The 19865-nt window shown below is 52.6% G+C and overlaps 2 protein-coding genes across 10 annotated transcripts in view; one reads left to right on the top strand and one right to left on the bottom strand.

The window, feature by feature from the left end:
- Window positions 1-18779, bottom strand: part of CAMK2B (calcium/calmodulin dependent protein kinase II beta) — a 108125-nt gene extending 89346 nt beyond the window's left edge. For 4 of the 9 annotated variants that reach the window (XM_024249751.2, XM_024249753.2, XM_063726011.1 and 1 more), the window contains exon 1: window positions 18542-18779. In XM_024249751.2, coding sequence (XP_024105519.1) covers window positions 18542-18606 — 65 coding nt within the window. In that variant the 5' untranslated portion in view covers window positions 18607-18779. The remainder of the gene's footprint in view (window positions 1-18541) is intronic. The other 5 variants (XM_024249746.2, XM_063726010.1, XM_063726012.1 and 2 more) reach the window with 2 other exon arrangements.
- Window positions 1-19865, top strand: part of OGDH (oxoglutarate dehydrogenase) — a 481925-nt gene that overhangs the window by 79732 nt on the left and 382328 nt on the right. The window lies entirely within an intron of this gene.

The raw sequence follows: 19865 nt of genomic DNA, 5'->3' as shown, positions 1-19865 counted from the left end.
GGGCAGGGGGAGGAGGGTGCGGGCAGTGGAGGAGGGTGTGGGCAGGGGAGGAGGGTAGGGGCAGGGGAGGAGGGTAGGGGCAGGGGAGGAGGGTGCGGGCAGTGGAGGAGGGTGTGGGCAGGGGAGGAGGGTAGGGGCAGGGGTAGGAGGGTAGGGGCAGGGGTAGGAGGGTAGGGGCAGGGGTAGGAGGGTAGGGGCAGGGGTAGGAGAGTGTGAGTAGAATGAGGAGGGTGTGAGCAGGGGGAGGAAGGTGTGAGCAGGGGGAGGAGGGTGTGAGCAGGGGGAGGAAAGTGTGAGCAGGGGGAGGAGGGTGTGAGCAGGGGGAGGAGGGTGTGAGCAGGGGGAGGAAAGTGTGAGCAGGGGGAGGAGGGTGTGGGCAGGGGGAGGAGGGTGTGAGCAGGGGGAGGAGGGTGTGAGCAGAGAGAGGGGGGTGTGAACAGGAAGACGGTGTGAGCAAGGGGAGGAGGGTGTGAGCAGAGGGAAGAGGGTGTGAGCAGGTGGAGGAAGGTGTGAGAAGGGGGAGGAAGTTGTCAGCAGGGGGAGGAGGGTGTGAGCAGGGAGAGGAGAGGGTAAGCAGGGGGAGGAGGGTGTGAGCAGGGGGAGGAGGGAAGGGTGTGTGAAGAGGAGGGTTTGAGGAGGCTCAGCCTGGGGCCTCCTGTGTCATCGGCGCCATCTGGCCCCTGGCACTGGGAATGGTCTGCCAGGGCTCACTGCATCTTTGGAATTCCTCCCCTGCCCACATGGAGAGGCTGTCACGCATATCAGGGGCCAACCCACTCCCTGGGACAAGGCCACGGTGCCTGTGTCCTAGAGCCTTGGTCCCGGCCTCATGAGATGAGCTGAGCCAGAGTCTGGTAGAGGTGGCCCATTAGCCTAGGGCTGCCTGGAAGGAGCCTGTGGGAACTCTGAGGGGAACTCTGAGAGCTGACCCTTGTTGAATTTGTTTTCCTGTTTTTACCCACTGAAAGCTTTCATTTCTTCTTCTGTGAGCTGTTGCTGCTGTCAATCATACTTCAACTGGGGTTTTGGCCATTTTTTTTTTAACTGGGGGGCCTCATTCTGTCACCCAGGCTGGAGTGCAGTGGTGTGACTGCAGCTCACTGCAGCCTTGATCTTCTAGCCTAAGTGATCCTCCCACCTGGGCCTCCCAAAGCGCTGGGATTCCAGGCCTTATTGACCTATAGGAGCTCTTTCCATATGAGGGAAACCACCCATTCACCTCATGTAGCCCAAATGCTGGGAGGGCCTGCTGTGGCCTCACCCACACAGGATATACCCAGGAGGCATGGGGCAGGCACGTTCTTGTTCTGTCCCCTAACATGAAGTGAACACTTTAAGCACAGGGCATGTCTCTTCTCCTCTTTGCCCCTAGAATCCAGATGTGCAGATGGCTAATTGCCGGGGCTGCCATCCTGACTCTCACCTGAGAAATTCCAGGGACAAGCTGAGCTGTGGGATGAAAGAAGTGCTCATGGTAGGTGGAGCCAGGATGCCAGATAGGAAGACCCAGGTGGGAGGAGAGACAGGGCCTGCCCCATGCCTGTGTGTGGTGGCGCCCAGCCCGGTGCCCTGCTCCTGGGTCCCCATCCCCCTGCCCCCGGCTTGCATCCCATGTCCCCCTCCTCTCCTCACAGCTTGCCTTCCCTGATTGGGAGCCGCTGGCCCTCCTCCTGTGCATCCCCCCACTTCCTTGGACATCCCCTTCAGAACCACACTGCTGCCCTCTCTGAGCTGGATCCACAAGGACACCCGGAGTGCAGGACAAGGTTCCACCAACGTGTCTACTTTGGGAGGATGAAGGCAGGAGTGACATTACAGAGAGAGGGAGGTGCGGGGCCCCATATCCCACCTTGTCCAGAGGGCAAGGCCCCGTCCTGCTCAGGGAATGCAGGTGACCACTAGCCCCAAGACCAGCCAGGAGGCACAGAGAAGGCACTTTGCCCAGCAGCAGGCCTTGCACATCAGGTGATGTGCGAGGCCCTCGTCTCTCCTCACAAGAGACCAGGGGCTGAGCAGACCATCCCTCCCCGGGGCCTCTGTCCATGGCCAGCCTGCCCTTTACTGCCTGCAAGCCGGAAGGCCCAGAAGGGTCCAGCAAAGGCACTGAGGGAACTGAGCTGCAGTGACCAGCCTGGCTTGGCTTAGCCCTGTCAGGGGGATTGTGTCCTCAGGTCTGGGTGGGCTGACACGGACCCCAGAGCCCTGCCCAGCACTGCCCGCCTGGCCTAGTAGGCTCCTACCACCAACGCAGATTCCACAAACCACAGCGACTGTGCTGTGCACTGTCCCAGAGGAGTGGGCAGGCACCAGGCCAGGCCCCAGGCCAGGCCCCAGAGAGGAGAGAGCAGTCTCACCACAGCCAGGCTGGTGCTCCTCCCTGCAGGGGGCTGGGACAAGGGGCAGTTCACAGCTGCCCGGCTGAAGCCGGGCTCTGGGGCCGGGGTCAGCCCACCCACCTGGGGCCCAGGCCATCTGCGCTCCTGGCCTGACGGGAGAAGGGACACAGACGGCGGCTCTAAGGCCACTGAGCTCTCAGGACGGCCCGAGCACCCGAGCTCTGAGCCAGCACGAGCAGGAGGGCTGGGCTGCGCCTCCAGCCCCGGGGCCCACCCTTGCTGCGCCCCCATCTCCCTCCTGCACGTCCAGGGGCTGCCCTGGACCACATCGGGTCCCCAGCTCCGTCGCGCCCCTAAGCACAGGGCATGGGGAGGGCCCTCGGGAAGGACAGGCAGAAGCGGTCCCCATCCGAGGAGTCCTCTGACCCCAGGGTGCAGGCATGGGCTGGAGTGCGGTGGGGTCGGGACTCTGCGCCCACGGCCTCCCAGCTGTGGAAGGGACACAGCCGCCTCGCCCGGGCAGGAGCGCCCGCGGGGGAGCAGTCAGTCCCTCACCCCAGTAGTGGGACCTGAGTGGATCCAAAAGCCAGAAACACCAGCCCATTCGGAAGAAACTGGGGACGAGAGAGATTCCGACGCCAGCACCGTAGGGGCCGCACTCGGTGTCCGCGCAGCCTTGCAGCGACCTCAAAGGCGGCGCTTAAAAGCCAGTCACGCCCCTCCTGGAGCGGCGGCCCGCGGGTAGGCACCGCCACCGCGCCGGAGCAAGAGGTGAAACCCGGGCTCCGGAATGACTCCCGCCAGAACCAGGCCGAGGCCGCGCGGCTCGCGAAGGACGAGCGGGAAGAGCCTTTCCGCCGGCTGAGCCGTGGGCGCCACCACCAGGGACCCCAGGCTCACCAAGCCACGCGCGGAACCGCAAGGGGTCCACGCACGGTGGCCGAGACCGGGCGGGGGCGGGGGCGCTTTGGGAATTAGGATACGCTTTGTGCCCGCTTGCTTCTTTTTTCCTGCAAGCTGCGCATCAATTAAAGTACTCGGGTTTTTGTTTGGTTTCAGATCAATCAGATTTCATCCTTCGAAAGTTTTATTCTCAAGGAATGCAAAAGGATTTTGGAAGCTTAGAAATGTCCACGTAATCAGACTGTGGGGCACCTGCATATGGGAGAGGTGAGCTTTGGGGCAAGTCTCAGAAGAAAGAAATGGGGCTTCCACAGAACCAGTTCCTGGGGCCGGAAGGGACTCGAGAGAGTCATTTGACCCAACCCTCCTGGTTCATAAGTGGGGAGGCTGAAACCCAGAGAGTTACATGGCAGCCCAAGGCCACACAACCCAGTGGCTATGTCATGGGCGGTGGGAGGGGGCCTTGTATCATGTCCTTTAAAAATGTCCTTTGTACACCCGCATTCATAGCAGCATTATTCACAACAGCCAAGAGGCAGGAGCAACCTGCGTCTGTCAACAGATAAGCAAAATGCACACAATGGAATATTATTCAGCCTTAAAAAGGAAGGAAATGCTGACACAGGCTACAACATGGGCGAAACTTGAGGACATTATGCTCATTGAAACAAGGACAAACACTGTCTGATTCCACTTATATGAGGTCCCTAAAGTTGTCAAATTCATAGAGGCAGACAGCAGAATGGTGGGTGCCAGGGTGAGGGAGGGGAATGGGGAGTCGGTATGTAATGGGGCAGTTTCACTTGGGGAAGATGAAAACGTTATGGAGATGGATGATGGTAACAGTTGCACAACAATGTAAATACACTTACTGCCACTGAACTGTACACTTAAAAATGGTTAAGACAGCAAATCTTTCTGTTATGTATATTTTACCTTAATAAAATAATGTCCTGGTATGGTATGTAGCTGTTATCTCTGAGGAATCATTAAGAAATAATGACAGAAACTGGTACTTGCAATGCTGTCTTTAAAATCTGGTTTTTATTTTTATTATTTTTTTACTCTTTTGAGACAGTCTCATTCTATTGCCCAGGCTGGAGTGCAATGGCGTGATCTCGGCTCACTGCAACCTCCGCAACCCCCTGGTTCAAGTGATTTTCCTGCCTCAGCCTCCTGAGTAGATGGGATTACAGGCACATGCCACCACGCCTGGCACATTTTTGTATTTTTAGTAGACATGGGGTTTCACCATGTTGGCCAGGCTGGTCTCGAACTCCTGACCTCAAGTGATCTGCCCACCTCGGCCTCCCAAAGTGCTGGGATAACAGGCGTGAGCCACCGCACTCAGCCAAAATCTGGTTTTAAGAACAACTCCTTTATTACCATGTGGCAAATCAAATTCTTAACCTCTAGTAACAAACAAGAAAAACTCAGAGAAAAGAATCCCTAAGGATTCCAGACAGTAAACCATAAACTAAAAGCAATGTGTGGCTGTGAGGGGTGGCAGGCAAGACTGTTGTGCCCCAGCATGTGCCCCTGAGGCTGGCCCCGGGGGGTTGCAACCCCCACTCAGGCCTCTCCCAGCCCCAGCCCGGGGTACCCAGAGGGGCTGTCCTGCTCCTGCGAGCACCAAAACCTGGCTCTGCGGTTCTGAGCTGTGTCATCCTTCACACAGGACCCCCACCGCCCCAGCTCTGGGCCTCAGGGACAACAGTGGGAAACCAGAGGCCTTCAGGCTTGGGTCTCTGCTCCCACCTGCAGACAGGACAAGGGGAAGGGGGTGTGTGACTGACTCTGCCCTACCCCCACTCTGGGCAGGGAAGGGTGGCTGTGTGGCTGGCTCCCGGCACCATGGACTGACCCTCACGACGCTCCAAGAGGTGACCCTTCTCCTGCCCAGGGTCATACAATGGGACCCAAATGAGGCACAGGCCCATCCTCACCATGGAGTCATGCCTGCTAGAGACTTTCCTCTCCACATCTCTGTCCCCACAGCCCAGAGGGGGAAACTGAGCCCCAGTGTGTGCTTCCTGCTGGTGATGCCCCCATAGGTGACCAAAGCTGGGAAGAGCCCCACATTTACCCCAGGGCAGTGAGGCCACAGAAACAGCACAGGAGTCACAGGGAGGCTGTGCTCTGGTCCATCCACACTCCAGAGCCTCCATCCTCGGTGCCAGAAAGTGGAGGTGAGTGGAATTTAAAATGACAACTCTATTCCAGCATCCTCAGCCCACACTGGGGGAAATAGCTCAGCCAGGTGTCAGTGGCGGGGTGGGGCAGAGACCCAGAAGTGCCTGCGACACTCTCAGGGGCTGCAAAGCCCCTGAACGGCCTTCAGAGCTAGGGACAAGCCACCGAGGACCTGGGAGGGCAGGAGAAGGAGAGCCCTCCAAAAGACAGGATCCTTTAAGTGAAAGGAGAAAGGAGAGGGAGGAAGAGGGAGGGAAGGAGGGGAGGACGATGAGGCTGGAGAAAGAAACAGCCCCAGGTCCTGCCCGGGAGGGGCTGCCCCATAAAGTGAGGGGGGTGCCCAGTGGCCATCGTCACCACACCAGGAAGAGCTTAGAAAAGACCAGGAAGCAAAAGAGGGAGGAAAAGTGGAAACATGAAGTGAGAAAAAGAGAGGAGGAGAAACAGAGAGACAGAGGAGACACAGAAAGAGTAACACCTCCCGCAAGACAGACTGTCCTGGGTTGGATGTCACGTGGACCAGATAAGAATTTGCGAATGTCAATCAGAGAATAAAAATGTAAGAATAAAATGAACCTGGCCTCAGGCATGCAGAGGAATTGTGAAAAGCACCAAAATCACTGCTTTTCTCAGGGTTTTTGACTGGGAGGGGTGTTCTCCGTCAGTCCCTGGGGCTGTTATGATGAAAGGATGGGGATGGGGTGGTGGTGGGCAGTGGGCCCAGGACAACTGGGTCCCCAGCTCTGTCGAAGGAGGAGTACAGTCTCAGCCACATTAATTTCCAGGGAGACAGCAGGACCCTCGGGGTTGGTGTGCTTCTTCAGCAGCGGCCTTGTGACCACCACTGTCTCACTAGCCACTGGGCCCAACTCCCCTGATGGGCTCCTGACATCCTAGCACCCAGCCCAGCCTCCACCCACCTCCCGCTGCCTGGCTGGGGTCTTGAGTGACAGGCCAGCACTCCCTCGCTCCGTCCCGTTCCCCTGATCCTCGGGCTGCCTTTCAGGGCACACACATTGTGCCTCAGAAGTCCCACACTGCAATGGAAGTCGTCCTGCTGCTATGAGGCCCTGACAAGGACTTGAGGGGCCCAGGCTTTCTCTGAGGAAGGAAAGAGGGCACAGGTGGAGGGGACCACTGAGGCCCACCTCACACTGCAGTAATGGGAGGCTACAGCCCCAGTCTTGCTACAAAGGCCTGGCCTGGAGTTTCTGATAGGATAGTCCCAAGGGCCACTCAGGAAACAAGCAAAATAGAGTCCCAGAATGTGAGGTGAGGCCCAGACGTGGGGTGAGGCTATGGGGGCAAAGTTTGGAAGCCAGGGCAAGTACTGGGTTCCTAGTCACCGTGGTGGAACCCTCAGTCACACAGCCCTGAAAGTAAGGTGGTGCAGATGGCATCTTCCCCTGTGCTGGTCTCTGGAAAGGGTCACCCAATGTGTCATGTGTCCCTGAACTCCAGGTCAGAACCTGCCCCAGGCCCAGCTCATGTGAGGGCTCACAGGTTTCTGGATCTTCCTGGGCCAGTAGGAGCCTGGCCCTCCCCAGTGCCTCTGGCCTGAGCTCACATCAGGCACAGGCCCAGAGGGCTGGCTAAGTTTAGAGATGCTGTCATCCAGCACCAGTCAGATGCTCCAGTGACAAGGCTTCTTCTCACAGTTTTTTGTTTGCGAAGACACTTCGCAGCAGAGGCTGGTTCAAAGAAGGTGGCCTGGCCAAAGCCACATTTCTGCTGGGGTCCTGAAGATTAGGGGAGGCCGCCAACCATGAGCTGGGCATTGGCAGTCACTTTAATTTCTAAGCTCACTTCTCAGCAATGTGAACATCGAGATCCAGATGTGAGAGCTTTTATTTTCTGAGTAGGTTTTATTTCTTTGACATCTTTATTGAGATTTAATTCATATACCAAACAATTCACCCATTTAGAGTATATAATTCAGTGGTTTTAAATATATTAAGAGTTGTATATCCATTACCACAATCTAAGTTTATAACATTTTCATCACTTCAGAACCAAACTTCTACCCATTAGCAGTCACCGCCCATCCTCTTTCCATCCATTCTCGCTCCAGTTTCTGTCCTACAGGTTTGCCTTTTCTGGACATTTCATAAAAAGGGAATTAAACAACACATGGCCTTTGTGACTGGCTTCTTGCACTGAGCATGATGCTTTTAAGGTTCATCCACATTTTAGCATGTGTCAGTGCTTATTAGTATTTCATTCCTTTTTATGCATGAATAATATTCCACTGTATGGATATAACACATTTTCCACATCCATTCATCAGCTGGTGGACATCTGGGCTGTTTCTACTTTTTGGCTATTACGGATAATGCTGCTATGAACCAGTTTTTGTGTGGACATACGTTTTCATATCTCTTGGGCATACACCAAAGAATAGAACATTTTGAGGACCCACCAAAGTATTTTTCATAGTAGCTGTACCATTTTACATCCTCACCAGCAATGAATGAGCATTCCAACTTCACACCCTCACCAACACTTGCTATTATCTGTCTTTTTGACAATAGCCATCCTAGTAAGACTGAAATGGCATCTCATGATGGTTTTGAATTGCATTTCCATAATGATGCCAAAATCTTTTCATGTGCTGTGGGCCATTTGTTACCTATTTTAGAGAAATATCTAAGTCCTTTGCCCATTTTTTAATTAGGTTGTTTCTTCTTACTGTTAGGTAGTAAAAGTTCTTAAAGTATTCTGAATACAAATTCCTTACCAGACACATGGTTTGCAAATATTTTCTCCCATTCTATGGACTATTCTATTCCACTTTCTCAATGGTGTCCTTTGAATACAAAAGTTTTCACTGTTAATGAAGCCCAACAGCAAAACTATTTTTCTTTTGTTGTTTATGCTTGTGGTGTCATATCTAAAAAACCGTTGCCTGATACAAAGTTGCAAAGATTTACTCTTATGTCTTCTTCTAAGAATTATGTGATTTTAGCTCCTACATTTAGATCTATTATTTATTTTGAAATAATTTTTGTATATGGTGTGAAGTACAGCTCCAACTTCATTCTTCTGCATGTGGATACTCAATTGTCCATTTGTTGAATGGACCATTATTCTTCTCCACTGGAATTGTCTTGGCACCCTTGTAAAAAATCAACTGAACATAGATGTATGGATTTATTCTACACTCTCAATCCTATTTCACTGATCTATGTATTTATCCTTATGTCAATACCACCCTGTCTTGATTGCTGTAACTGTGTAGTTTTGAAATCAGAACCCGTGAGTGCTCCGACTTTGTTGTTCTTTTTCAAGATCATTTTAGCTATTTTGGGTCTCTTGCATTCCTGTGTGAATTTTAGGGCCAGGTTGTCAATTTTTGCAAAAAACGCAGCTGGAATTTTCATAGCAAAAATGTAGGTCAATTTGGAGTATACTACTATTTAACAATATTAAATCTTCCAATCCATGAACATGGGATGTCTTTCCATTAATTTAGGTCTTCTTTAATTTCTCTCAACAGTGGTTTGTGGTTTTCAATGTACAAGTCTTGTACTTCTTTTATTAAATTTAGTATTAAGTATTTTATTTTTTAGATGCTATTGTAAATTGCTTTTCCTAATTTTGTTATTTTAAACTTCTAGTCCATTGAAATACAATGGATTTTTGTATATTGGTCTTATATCTTGCCACTTTGCTAAATTCATTTTTTACTTCTAATAGTTTTTTAAATGGATTCCTTAGGATTTTCTGTATATGAAAGCATGCAATCTGAAAAGACAGGTAGCTATAACTATTTATTTCCAATCTGGAAGACTTCTATCTCTTTTTCTTGCCTAATTGCCCTGGCTAGAATCTCCTATACCACGTTGCCTAGAAATGGAAAGAGCAGATACATTCAGTTTTCCACCATTAAATATGAGGTTGGCTGTGGATTTTTCACAAATGTATTTTATCAAGTTAAGGAAGTTCCTTTCCACTTGTCGTTTGTTGAGTTTTTATCATGAAATAGTATTGGTTTTTGTTAAATGCTTTTTCTGCATCTATTGAAATGGTTCATATAGTTTCTATGTTTGTTCTATCAACATGGTGTATTATATAGATTGATTTTTGTATGCTGAATGAACCTTTAATTCTTGGGATACATCCTACTTGTTCATAATGTATAAATAATCCTTTTTATATGTTGCTAGATTTATTTTGCTAGTGTTTTGTTGAGGATGTTTCATCTGCATTCATAAGTGATAATAGTCTGTAGTTTTGTGATATCTTTGGTTTTGGTATTAGGGTATTGCTGGCTTCACAGAATGAATTGGAAAGAATTTCCTCCTCTTCTACTTTTTGGGAGAGCTTGTAAAAGACTGGTATTAATTCTTCTTTAAATGTTTGGTAGGATTTACCAGTGAAATTATCTGAGCCTGAGCTTTCCTTTGTGGGAAAATTTTAAGTTAACTAAGCCAATCTCTACTTGTTATAGGTCTATTCAGATTTTCTATTTCTTCTTGAGTCAGTTTCAGTAGTTTGTGTGTTTCTAAGTATTTGTCCATTTCATCCAGGTTATCTAACTTGAGGGCACATAATTATTCACAGTTATTTCCTTATAATTTTTTTTCTGTAAGGTTGGCAGTAAGGTCTCCTGTGTCATTCCTGATTTTAGCAATTGGAGTCTTCTTTTTTCTTGGTTTTACCATCCTTTTTATAATAGTAACCTTCCTCCTAACGGGCACTCCTGAGTCTTCTTAATTATTCCCAGAGGTATTAATCACCTTCTACCCTATCATATAATTTGTTTAGTATTTATGTTTATTGCCTGCCTCTATCCAGCAGTATATAAGCTCCCCAAGGGCAGGCATCCTTGACTGCTTTGTTCACTACTATTTCCCAAGCACCCATGGCACATGGTAAGTACAGGCAACCAGACTTGCTGAATAAATGAATAAGCCTTCAGGAGAGCAAAAGAAATCAGGAACAGCCTAAGACAACTATGATGGTAACTATTATCCTTAAAAGAAACCAGGAAAAATGAAAAAAAAAACAACGTGGTGATTTTGAAGCTGTGGCCCTGTGTTGTCCAATATTGTGGTCACTGTCACCATGTAGTCGTAAGAACCTGGTCCAAACTGAGATGTGCCGTAGGGGTAACACACCAGATTTCAAGACATACTACAAAAAGGAACGCAAAATAGCTTAATAATTTTTGTTTTGATTACATGTTGAAATGATTTTTTTATTTTTGTACAGATGGGGTTTTGCCATGTTGCCCACGGTCTCTAACTCCTGGGCTCAAGCGATCCACCCACCTTGGCCTCCCAAAGTGCTGGGATTACAGGCACGAGTCACTGCACCAGGCCTCTGAAATGATATTTTGGATATAAGGTTAAATAAATATATTTTTAAAGTTCCTTTCACCTGTTTCTTTTTTCGTTAAGTACTACAAAATTTTTAATCACACATATGGCTCAACTTTGTATCACATTTTATCTCTTCTGGACAATGGTGCTCTCGACAACTTGGATGGGGTGGGTGGTGGGGTAGTAATGTCATTGTGAATGTAGAGAAAATGAAGGTAAACTTCAAATTCAAGCTTAGGTGGGCTCTGAAAGAACCAAGGGTTATATGAAGGAGTGTGGGCTTAGGCAAGTGTCTGGCCTCAGGTGCAGACTCCTCTGCAGAGTCTAGGTATGCAGTGCCCATTGAAATCACCTGAGAGCTTTTAAAAAATGCTGATACCCCATTTCCCTAGTGTCTGGCTAAATGCGATGGGGACTGAACACTCCTCAGGGGCTTCCCATGTGTAGTCAGGGCTGAGAACCGCCACATGGTCATCTTCTTTGGGAGGGCCTGCTCCTAACCAGACTCATACTCTTTGCCCAGAAAGCCCCTAACTAATGGCCTGGATCAAACTCACAGACGCTGAGAATCAGACAGCACCTCAACAAACAAGAAGTCATGTGAACAACTTCATTAAGAAATGAGCTGAAGGCTGCAAGCCTCTTGGAGTCAAGCTCCATGACAGACATATAAGTGCTGACAGCCGTGCTACTGCATTTCACCAGGTGACAAGACTGTTTACCCAGACTGGACATCAGAATACCCCCAAGACCTACCTGCAGAGCCACCCAATACCTCTTATAAGGCCCTCATGTTTTACAGGGTGGGTGTGCCACTGCTCTGGGAAGCAGTCCCAGGTGCAAGGCCTGAGTGACCCGACCATTGCTGAGTCACTGTGGAGCACCTACTGTGTGCCAGGCACTGTTCTCAGCACTTGAATTCAGGGTGTGTTAGGTGACAGAATCAGGGCCCCTCAGCTCCTTGCTGGAAATGGCACTCACTGAGATGTGCTTGACACCCAGAGGGCATTACAGCAAAAGGCATAACACCTGCTGTACTTCATTGTAAGGGCGACAGCAGCTCCTGCCCTCCAGGCTTCTCTTGCTGCTCACAAAGTGAGGAAACAAGGACTGTGGGTCCCAAATTCCACCCTGTACAAGTGTGCCATTATGATTCCTCCCATAAAATCTTCTTACGTCTTTGCCTGGTTGTTGCCAATCTGTTCTAGAATTCAACAAAAGCTTCTGTCTGACTTAACAAAGAATCATAACTTAAGTTATTTTTGGATAATTATGTCAATACAAAAAGAACTATGTCCACCAGGAACTGAGCCCTCAACAAGTGACCCTCTAACCCAGGAGACAAAAGCCACCCAAAAGTTTGGCAGCTAGCAACACCACCTTTCTCTAACATAAAAGGATGTTTTCATTTTAAATAAATTCAAGTTTTTCTATGAATAAAATATACATTTCTGTGTAATATGCCAATATGATAATTTTTTAAAAACCAAGTTGATACATAATGCATTTTTATGTTTCTACACTAACAAAGTGACTTGCAGCTGTAAAAGATGCTTTAAAAATAATCAAATCAGATTCCATTTTTGTGGGGGAAGAGAGAGAGAATTAAATTTTTTGAAAATACATTTAAAATCTCCAGAAAGGCCACATCTCTTGCCTGGACGAGGGAGGTGGCATCACGGAACACAGGGAAATGGGAGTGGTCTTCCCAGGGACAGACATTGCACACTTATCTCCACCTGGTCTCTTCTAGTAAATTACTGTTACATTCTAGGGTGGTTCAATATAGACTCTTTAAAGGCCAATGGAGCAAAAATGAGGGAAACATCCCTGTTAGAATTTTTAAGTAGAAGATATAAAACCTAAACATTGCATATCTCTCCCCTCTGCTCTTGGGGATTCCTAGAAAAGGGGGATGGAAAGATGGCAATAGGTCCTTCAGTTCTTTCAAGTGAGACCTGAGACTTCCTTAGTCCTGTGGCCTTTGACCTCGGCAGGAGTCTACTTGCACCCATCTCCACAGGCCCAGCCCCTGCAGCTGGTCGTGCTGAGAACACAGCTTTCCTTCACAACAGTTGGGCCCTCCTAATAACCTTTCAGGCCCTGATTTCAAATATAGCATCCTATTATACCCCATCACACTTGCTAGAGGATGGGTCCCAATTTTTGGTTTAAAAAATGTGGCCAACGCGTATGCACACATTTCTCTGCTAAGAATTGGAAGGCACTTAGCTGAAGAAAAGACTTACTGACACAGGGGGTCGTCATGAAAGTGTTGGGCAAACAGATTGCAGAATCACATATATGGTGATTCCATCTGTGTTTTGAAATCATATATATCTGCTATATATGTAGATGTGTATATATGTACACACACACACATATCCTCATACTGACATTAAAATTAAGAGGCCAGGTACCTCTGGAGAGTGAGGGAACTTGAGTGTAAACGAGTCACATTTTACTGCACGTACTTCTGTATTACTTGGTGTGTGTGTGTGTGTGTGTCTGTGTGTGTTTTACAAGATCATATTGCCCTGGTAATTTAATTAATAAAATAAAAATTTCTAGTCTTGCTGGTGTCATATGGAGTCAGAGTGTTGGTTGTCTTTGATGACGAAAGGAAATAACATCTTCACAAAGGGGAACCTAGAGGTAGTGCCCTTGGTTTGGAAAAGCACAAATACATCATGGTGAGCAGCCGGCCTAGGACAGGTGCCCAAAAGCCTCAGGTCAGAGTAGACCACAAGCTGGCCATGAGTCAGCCAGTGGAGTTACAGCATTTTTAAAGCACAGAATAGAGTAGGGTAATGAGCTTCTGAGAAGAGCAGAATGTGGATTCAAATCCTGACCCTGTGTGACCTTAACTGGGGAATGGGGCTTCTCTGTGCTTCAGCTACCTCTCCTGTAAACTTGGGATGATTACAGTACCTACTTCACAGATCTAGCACGTTAATATAATAATCACCATTTAAGCGCTAGCAACTGTTACCAGAAAAGAAAAGAGTCCTGGTAGCAAGCATGCAGATATATTCTTAGCTCTCAGCAAAGTAGGTTATGGTATAAAAATACCATTAAATAGTAACTAAACTAGCATCACCTTAATGCACATCTTGCCAGCAATCTCAGCATGTGCGACTTCTTTTTAAACTACCCTACATTAAGGAATCAAGACCAGGAGGACTCTTGCTGGCCTCCTGGGAGCCAGGCCGGAAGGCAGAGGCCCACCCAACTCACCCCTTCCCCACCTTGGGCCAGGCACTGGGGACACAACCGTGGGCAGGGGGCCGGACCTCCGCCTCTCTGTGGGTAAACTGTCCAGCACATCAGATGGGGCAAAGTGCCAGGGAGAAGACAAGTTGGGGGGAGGGGCAGGGAGCAGTGGGGAGGCAAAAGGAGAGCCAGGGCAGGGGGCGTCTGGGACAGCCTGCTGAGCAGCCCAAGGGAGTGAGCTGTGAGGGGTCAGGGGAAGAGAGGCAGCTTGGCCAAGGCCCCCAAGGCAGGGAGTGCCTGGTGTGCTCTGGGGAGAGAGAAAGCAAATACGATGATCCCTCCTCCTCCATTCCTCTCTTCCCTGGCAACCAGCTCAGAGCTTGGAGACTCAAAAATTGATTCGCTCTGAATTTCCTAAGTTTATCTATTAACTACCTAGCAGGCCATTCGCTGGTTCACAGTGTGCCTCGCGGCAGAAGGCATCCACCAGCTGACAGTGATGCCCCCGCCAGCGGTCAGGCCACACACGCCCCAGGATATAGCCTGCTTGCTGGCGACTGGGGTATCACTGGATGGAGTCAAGGACATATCAAGGTCAGTTTTGGGCCTATCTGAGGTTTACTGGGAGAGATAGGAGGGGTGGGAGATGCCCTGGACTGGAGCTCAGGGGCCATTCTTGCTGCCTGGGCTTGGGCAAGTTGCCAACCTTTCCTGAACTTCGGTTCTTTGTCTGTAAAATGGGGCTGGGGAGAAGGGCCTTTCTGGACAATTGGAATCAAATAAAATCAAACATTTAAGGTAATGTACACATTAGGTGTTGTTACAACATGGCCCAGCCCTAGCTGCCATCTCCCCCAAAAAAGGAGAGGCCCATGAACCCCTGAAATGATATCCAAAACCTCGTGGGAGATGCTTTCTTCTAGGGAGATCTCCATGTTTGAAAAGAGACAACTCCCCAAAAATGGAAGATTCACAAGGCTGAATACAAAATGTGAGACCTCTTCCTACCCAACAAACGGTCGACACTGACCACCCATCAACACTGACAACCTGCCAACCCGAGGAATGGCAGCACCCAGGGAAAGGGGCGGCCCCAACGCTGCTGTGCAAGTGGACACAGCAGGGAGAGTGGCAGCACCTGCAAAGACAGAAGACACGCAGACCCTCCTCGGCAGCCCCACTGCCAGGGACATACCCTAAAGAAACTCTCACACTTGCGCCCCAGACGCACTCAGGGCCCGGGCCGTGACGGTGTTGGCCACGGTGTGCTGGGTGACAATGGAACACAGGAGACAACCTAGATTTCCATTGGGATGGGGGCAGGCAGGACAGTGTTCACACTACAGGTCGCCACGCAGCAGCCTGCGATCAAACACATCGAGGAGCACAGGTGTCAACAAGACTGTTGAGTGAAAAGTACAAGTTCCAGGCTTTTTACATAAAGTTAAGAAAAACACCCACAAAAAAGAATCCTATATATTAGTTATGGATACTTATATCCATGTGTAAATGTACCCAAAAGAGCCTGGGAGGAAAAATACAAAAGCAGTAGTTGGAAGAAAATGGGTTATTTAATATTTCTTTGTAATACTTCTTATAATTTTTTTACAAAAGGACTTAAAGCCAAAATGACAAAAGATTAACCATTTTCTATTCTGTGTAGAAGAGATACTGTGTTCATTTTATTATACCTGGGATTTTTCTGGATTTTTAAAGTTTATCCAATATAAAAAAAATTAAAACTGCACTGTTGGCTGGGCCATGCCGGGCTGAGGGCTTCCTTGCCTTGCTCTGTAACTGCTCCCACATGGGCCACCGGGCTAGTGTCTGTGAGCCCTGCCAGGCTGAGCAGGGAAGGGCACACACTCCCTACAGAGCTGGGCAGGGCAGGGCTCCAGAAAGCGGCCCCTCTTGGCTGGCTGACCATGCTGCCCAGGCCTCTGAGGAAGATTCGGGAGCAGAGACAGCAGAAAAGGATGGGGCAAGGGAGGGGAAAGGCCAGTGGCCTCGTCACACATGAGCAGCTGTGGGCCTGAGGCCAAGCCCTTCCTTTGGGCAGGGAGCTCAGCACCACCTGACTGGGTGCCAGTGGCTGCAGCTTTAAATAAACTTGGACATGTCCACCTGGGGCCAGGAAGCAACACCAACTGTGCCCCGGACAGGCACTGTCAACAACCAGCCAACATATCAACCAAGGGACCCCAGCGCTGCAAACGGGCTGAGTGCCCACAACTGAGCCCTGGCCTCAGACATCCCCCTTAGGTGTCCTGCTCTGCCCTCCCAGCTCCCTGGCCCACCTCTATGGCACGGCTGCATCCCCGAGGAATCGGACCCTTCCCTACCCAAGAGCCGCCACAGCAGGGCAGTGGTAGGCCCTTGGCGTCTCCAGGGACGCGGCGCCTAGCAGGACTCCACAAAGGTGCACTGGGCTGAGCTGCCTGCTCCTGGCTTGGGCATCTCCTCTTGTCCCAGGTCATGGGGCTCCCCTCGATGCCAGGCTCCACTCCTCACCTCGCAATGCATGGCTCCCAGTACTTTCGCGCAGGAGGCCACACTCGCTCCCTTCCAGCAGCAGCTCATTCTCTGGCTTGACAGAGAAGCCCAGCAGTCTTAGCCCCACCTGGTCTCCACCTCTGGAGCCACCTCTCTCAACCTTCCCCAGGCAGCCCCAAAGACCTCCATTCCCCAGTGTGGCTGGCACTGGCCAGGACATCCAGCTGCGCTGGAATCGGAGGCTCAGCGGGGAGCTGGCCACCCGGACACTGCCGCTGGACGCAGGGAGGCTCGCAGCAAAGGGAAGAAGGAACAGCCAGAGGGAGCTGCAGGCTGAGGACACTGGGGGCACATGGGGAGGTCTTGAAAGTGGCTTCTTTGGAGAAGACCAGGGACACCTGCTGTGAGGGCCTCTGTGCTTCTGAGCACAAGCAGAGAAGACAACAAGAAGGCCCCTGACGAAAAACTGACTTCCCACTGTTGCTCTCTTCCTCAGAGAACCAGGCACATTAACTGCCACCCACCTGCCCCTCCAGTGGCCAGGACACCTCTGGAGGCCAAGAGAACAGACGGGGGTAGATCGGTGCATCTGAGGGGTGAAGACCGGGGAGCCAGCCACCCACTCAGGGATCCGCATGAAGGGGGCTGGGCCCGTCCCCTCCCTCGAGGTCTCAGCCCTGGGGTGCTCTCCAGATCCATCCAAGGAAGGGTCCCCCAGCCAGCCTGGCCCCCCACCCCACCCATCCAGCATGGGCTTCTTGCACAGGGCTGGGCTCCACATCCCTACCCCCTACCCGAATCCTCTCCACACGTGCAGGGAGAAGTGGGGAATGAACACACCCCCACACTCCTCCAGCTCCGCACTCCACAATTATCAATGATCAGCGTCCCTCACCCACCACAAGGTTTCACCAGACACTTATTTAGTAAAGGAAAAAAAGGATCTGTTGCTGGATGTGTAAGAGGAAATCTCGCCAGCACCACCAGCGCCCCCACCGCCTGCACTGAAGGGACGGAGGAGGATGGGGGAGGACGGAGGAGGATGGGGCTCTGGCCCAGTCAGGCTGGAGATTCAGGAGTTCTGAAGCTAGCCCTAGGGATGCCAGGTGCAGCCACCTTGATTCTCAGACGGGAGACCCCAGGCCATTCAGGAGGCCCCTGAGGCGCTCCCCATCTCTGACCCCAGGGGCACAGCCGGGTCCGGGGACCACGAACCAGACCTTCGCCCCACACTGCTCATACTGCCAAGGAAAGAACGGGAGCCACGGCACCTGTTCCCCGTGAGGTCCCACTTCAAACAAACCTTCAAAGCCCCTTCCCCTTTAGGGCGCCCCCGCCAACAGTCCAAAATCCAGCCCCCACCCACCTCGATGACCCTGAAATTTGCAACCCAGTCAGGCTCTTAGTCTCTCCCCCCTATCCCCATGACCTGATCCAGGCTCCCTGACCTCGTCCTCCCCACACCTCCAAATTCCTGTTTCCAGAAGAATCTGGGGGAAAATCCTCCAGAACCCAGATTCCCCAGGGGACCTACAGCAGAGGCTCTCCCACGCCGGCACCCCCAGCGCGGATGGGGCCACGCGCAGGAGCAGGCGCAAGCAGGTCCCGCCACCCCCGCCGCCTGCCGCTCGGGTGGGGGTGGGGACGGAGACAGCGCGCCCGCGTCGGGGACGACCCTCTGAGGCCGCAGCCGACCCCTCCCGGCGCTCCAGGCCCGGCGGCCACCCCCGCGCGCCCCTCCTCTCTGACCTCCCCGCCGCCAAATGCGTCACGTCTGCCGGGCGCTCCGAGGACACCTGCTGCCGCCCCCGCCGCGCCAAGTCGCGAGCCCGGAGCCCCGGCCCGGCAGCCGCGCTGGGCAGAGCTAGGGAGGGCCGCGTGCGCTGAGGTCCGGCAGCCGGGCCCGGGGCCGGGGGCTCGCGGGTCGGGGCCGCGCGGGGCCGTGCGCTTGGGCCCGGAGCCCAGAGAAACCGGCGGCGCGCGGGGCCGCAGTGCGCCCGGAGCCGGCGGCGCGGAGGGTCCCGGAGGTCCCGGCCCTCTGGGGTCCCCGGCCCAGCCCGCGCGCGCCGCTGCTCTTACTTGCCAATATCCTCGTAGAGCTGGTACTCGTCGGTGAAGCGGGTGCAGGTCACCGTGGTGGCCATGGCGGCGGCGGACGGGCTCGGCGTGCGCTCGGCTGCGCTCGGGCGGCGGCGACTCCGGCTCCCGCTCGCGGGCACGGCGGCGACACGGGCGCGGGCGCGGGAGACACCTCGGCTCGCGGCGCCAGGCGGGGGCCGGGCTGGGCTGCGCCGGGCGGCGAGAGCACGCGAGATCTGCTCGCTCCGTCCTCGCCAGGAGCGCGCCGCACACCTACGCGCGGGGAGGCGCGGGCGCCGCTGTCACCGCCGCCGCCGCCGCCGCGCCCGCCCCGCCCCGCCCGCCGCCCCCTGCACGCGCCTTCCCTGCGCCCTGCACACGCTGCTCCTGCACCCGCACCCGCAGGGCACCGGCGCCCTGCATCTGCACACGCGCCCTGCACACACACCCTTGCCCCGCACCCGCAACGCACCTGCACCTGCACCTGCACTCACACGCGCGCCCGCCCCCGCCCGCCCCCGCACCCCACACACACACCCGCGCCCTGTACTGACGCCTTCATCCTGTACCCGCACCACGCCCGCACCTCGCGCACGCAGGCCACTTGCTGCTGCCGACCCCTCGCTCTCACATAACACAGAAGAGTGCACATAATGAACGCAGTCTCCTCTCTCTCTCGAAGGCCCACCTAGCCTGACAGCAGGAGGGGACTGGGGCCCACATGGAGGCAGAGGGCTCATGTGCTGCCCTCCACAGGACTCATTCCTCACACCCTCAGGAGGAGATGCTGCCAGATCCCTTCTGCCCAGTCTCCATCAGCCACACATGCCACAAAGGCTGCCTGGCCAGGAGGAACCGCCCAGAAGGCCGGACGTACACACTGGGACACTAGCATGAGAAAGTGAAAGGGTGGGGCCTGCCCCCTCCCCTTGGTCCCAGCCCCTCCCTTCCCTCTCACTTCTCCAAAGACTGGTTGCTGGGTTGTCTGGAATGGAGGTCCCAGGAGGCGACATTCGGAGTCCAGACCAAGGGACCCGAGCCAGGGGAACAGGGGCTGCTCCATCAGCAATTTGGGGGGCCTGAGAGCTCACAGCCACCCTGATCAGGTAAAGGTACACATTCTCTCCTTTTCCAGCACGGTCCACCTGCCTGCCCCCTGCTTTTGCCTGGAGGAGGAGGGGCCCGCACACCCCAACCCCCTCCTCAAAGCAGCCAAGGAGGAGGAGAGTGCAGGGAGGCAGGCAGGAGGCAGAGCGACCCGGTTTCCCATAAAACAGCCTTCCCTGAGGCCTGGCACCGGGGCTGCTGTCCAGAACCGGGACTT

This window comes from Pongo abelii, chromosome 6 (assembly GCF_028885655.2).
Source record: "Pongo abelii isolate AG06213 chromosome 6, NHGRI_mPonAbe1-v2.0_pri, whole genome shotgun sequence".
NCBI lineage: Eukaryota > Metazoa > Chordata > Mammalia > Primates > Hominidae > Pongo > Pongo abelii.
Note: the sequence above shows the minus strand (reverse complement) of the source record. Positions and strands in the feature narration are given on the sequence as shown.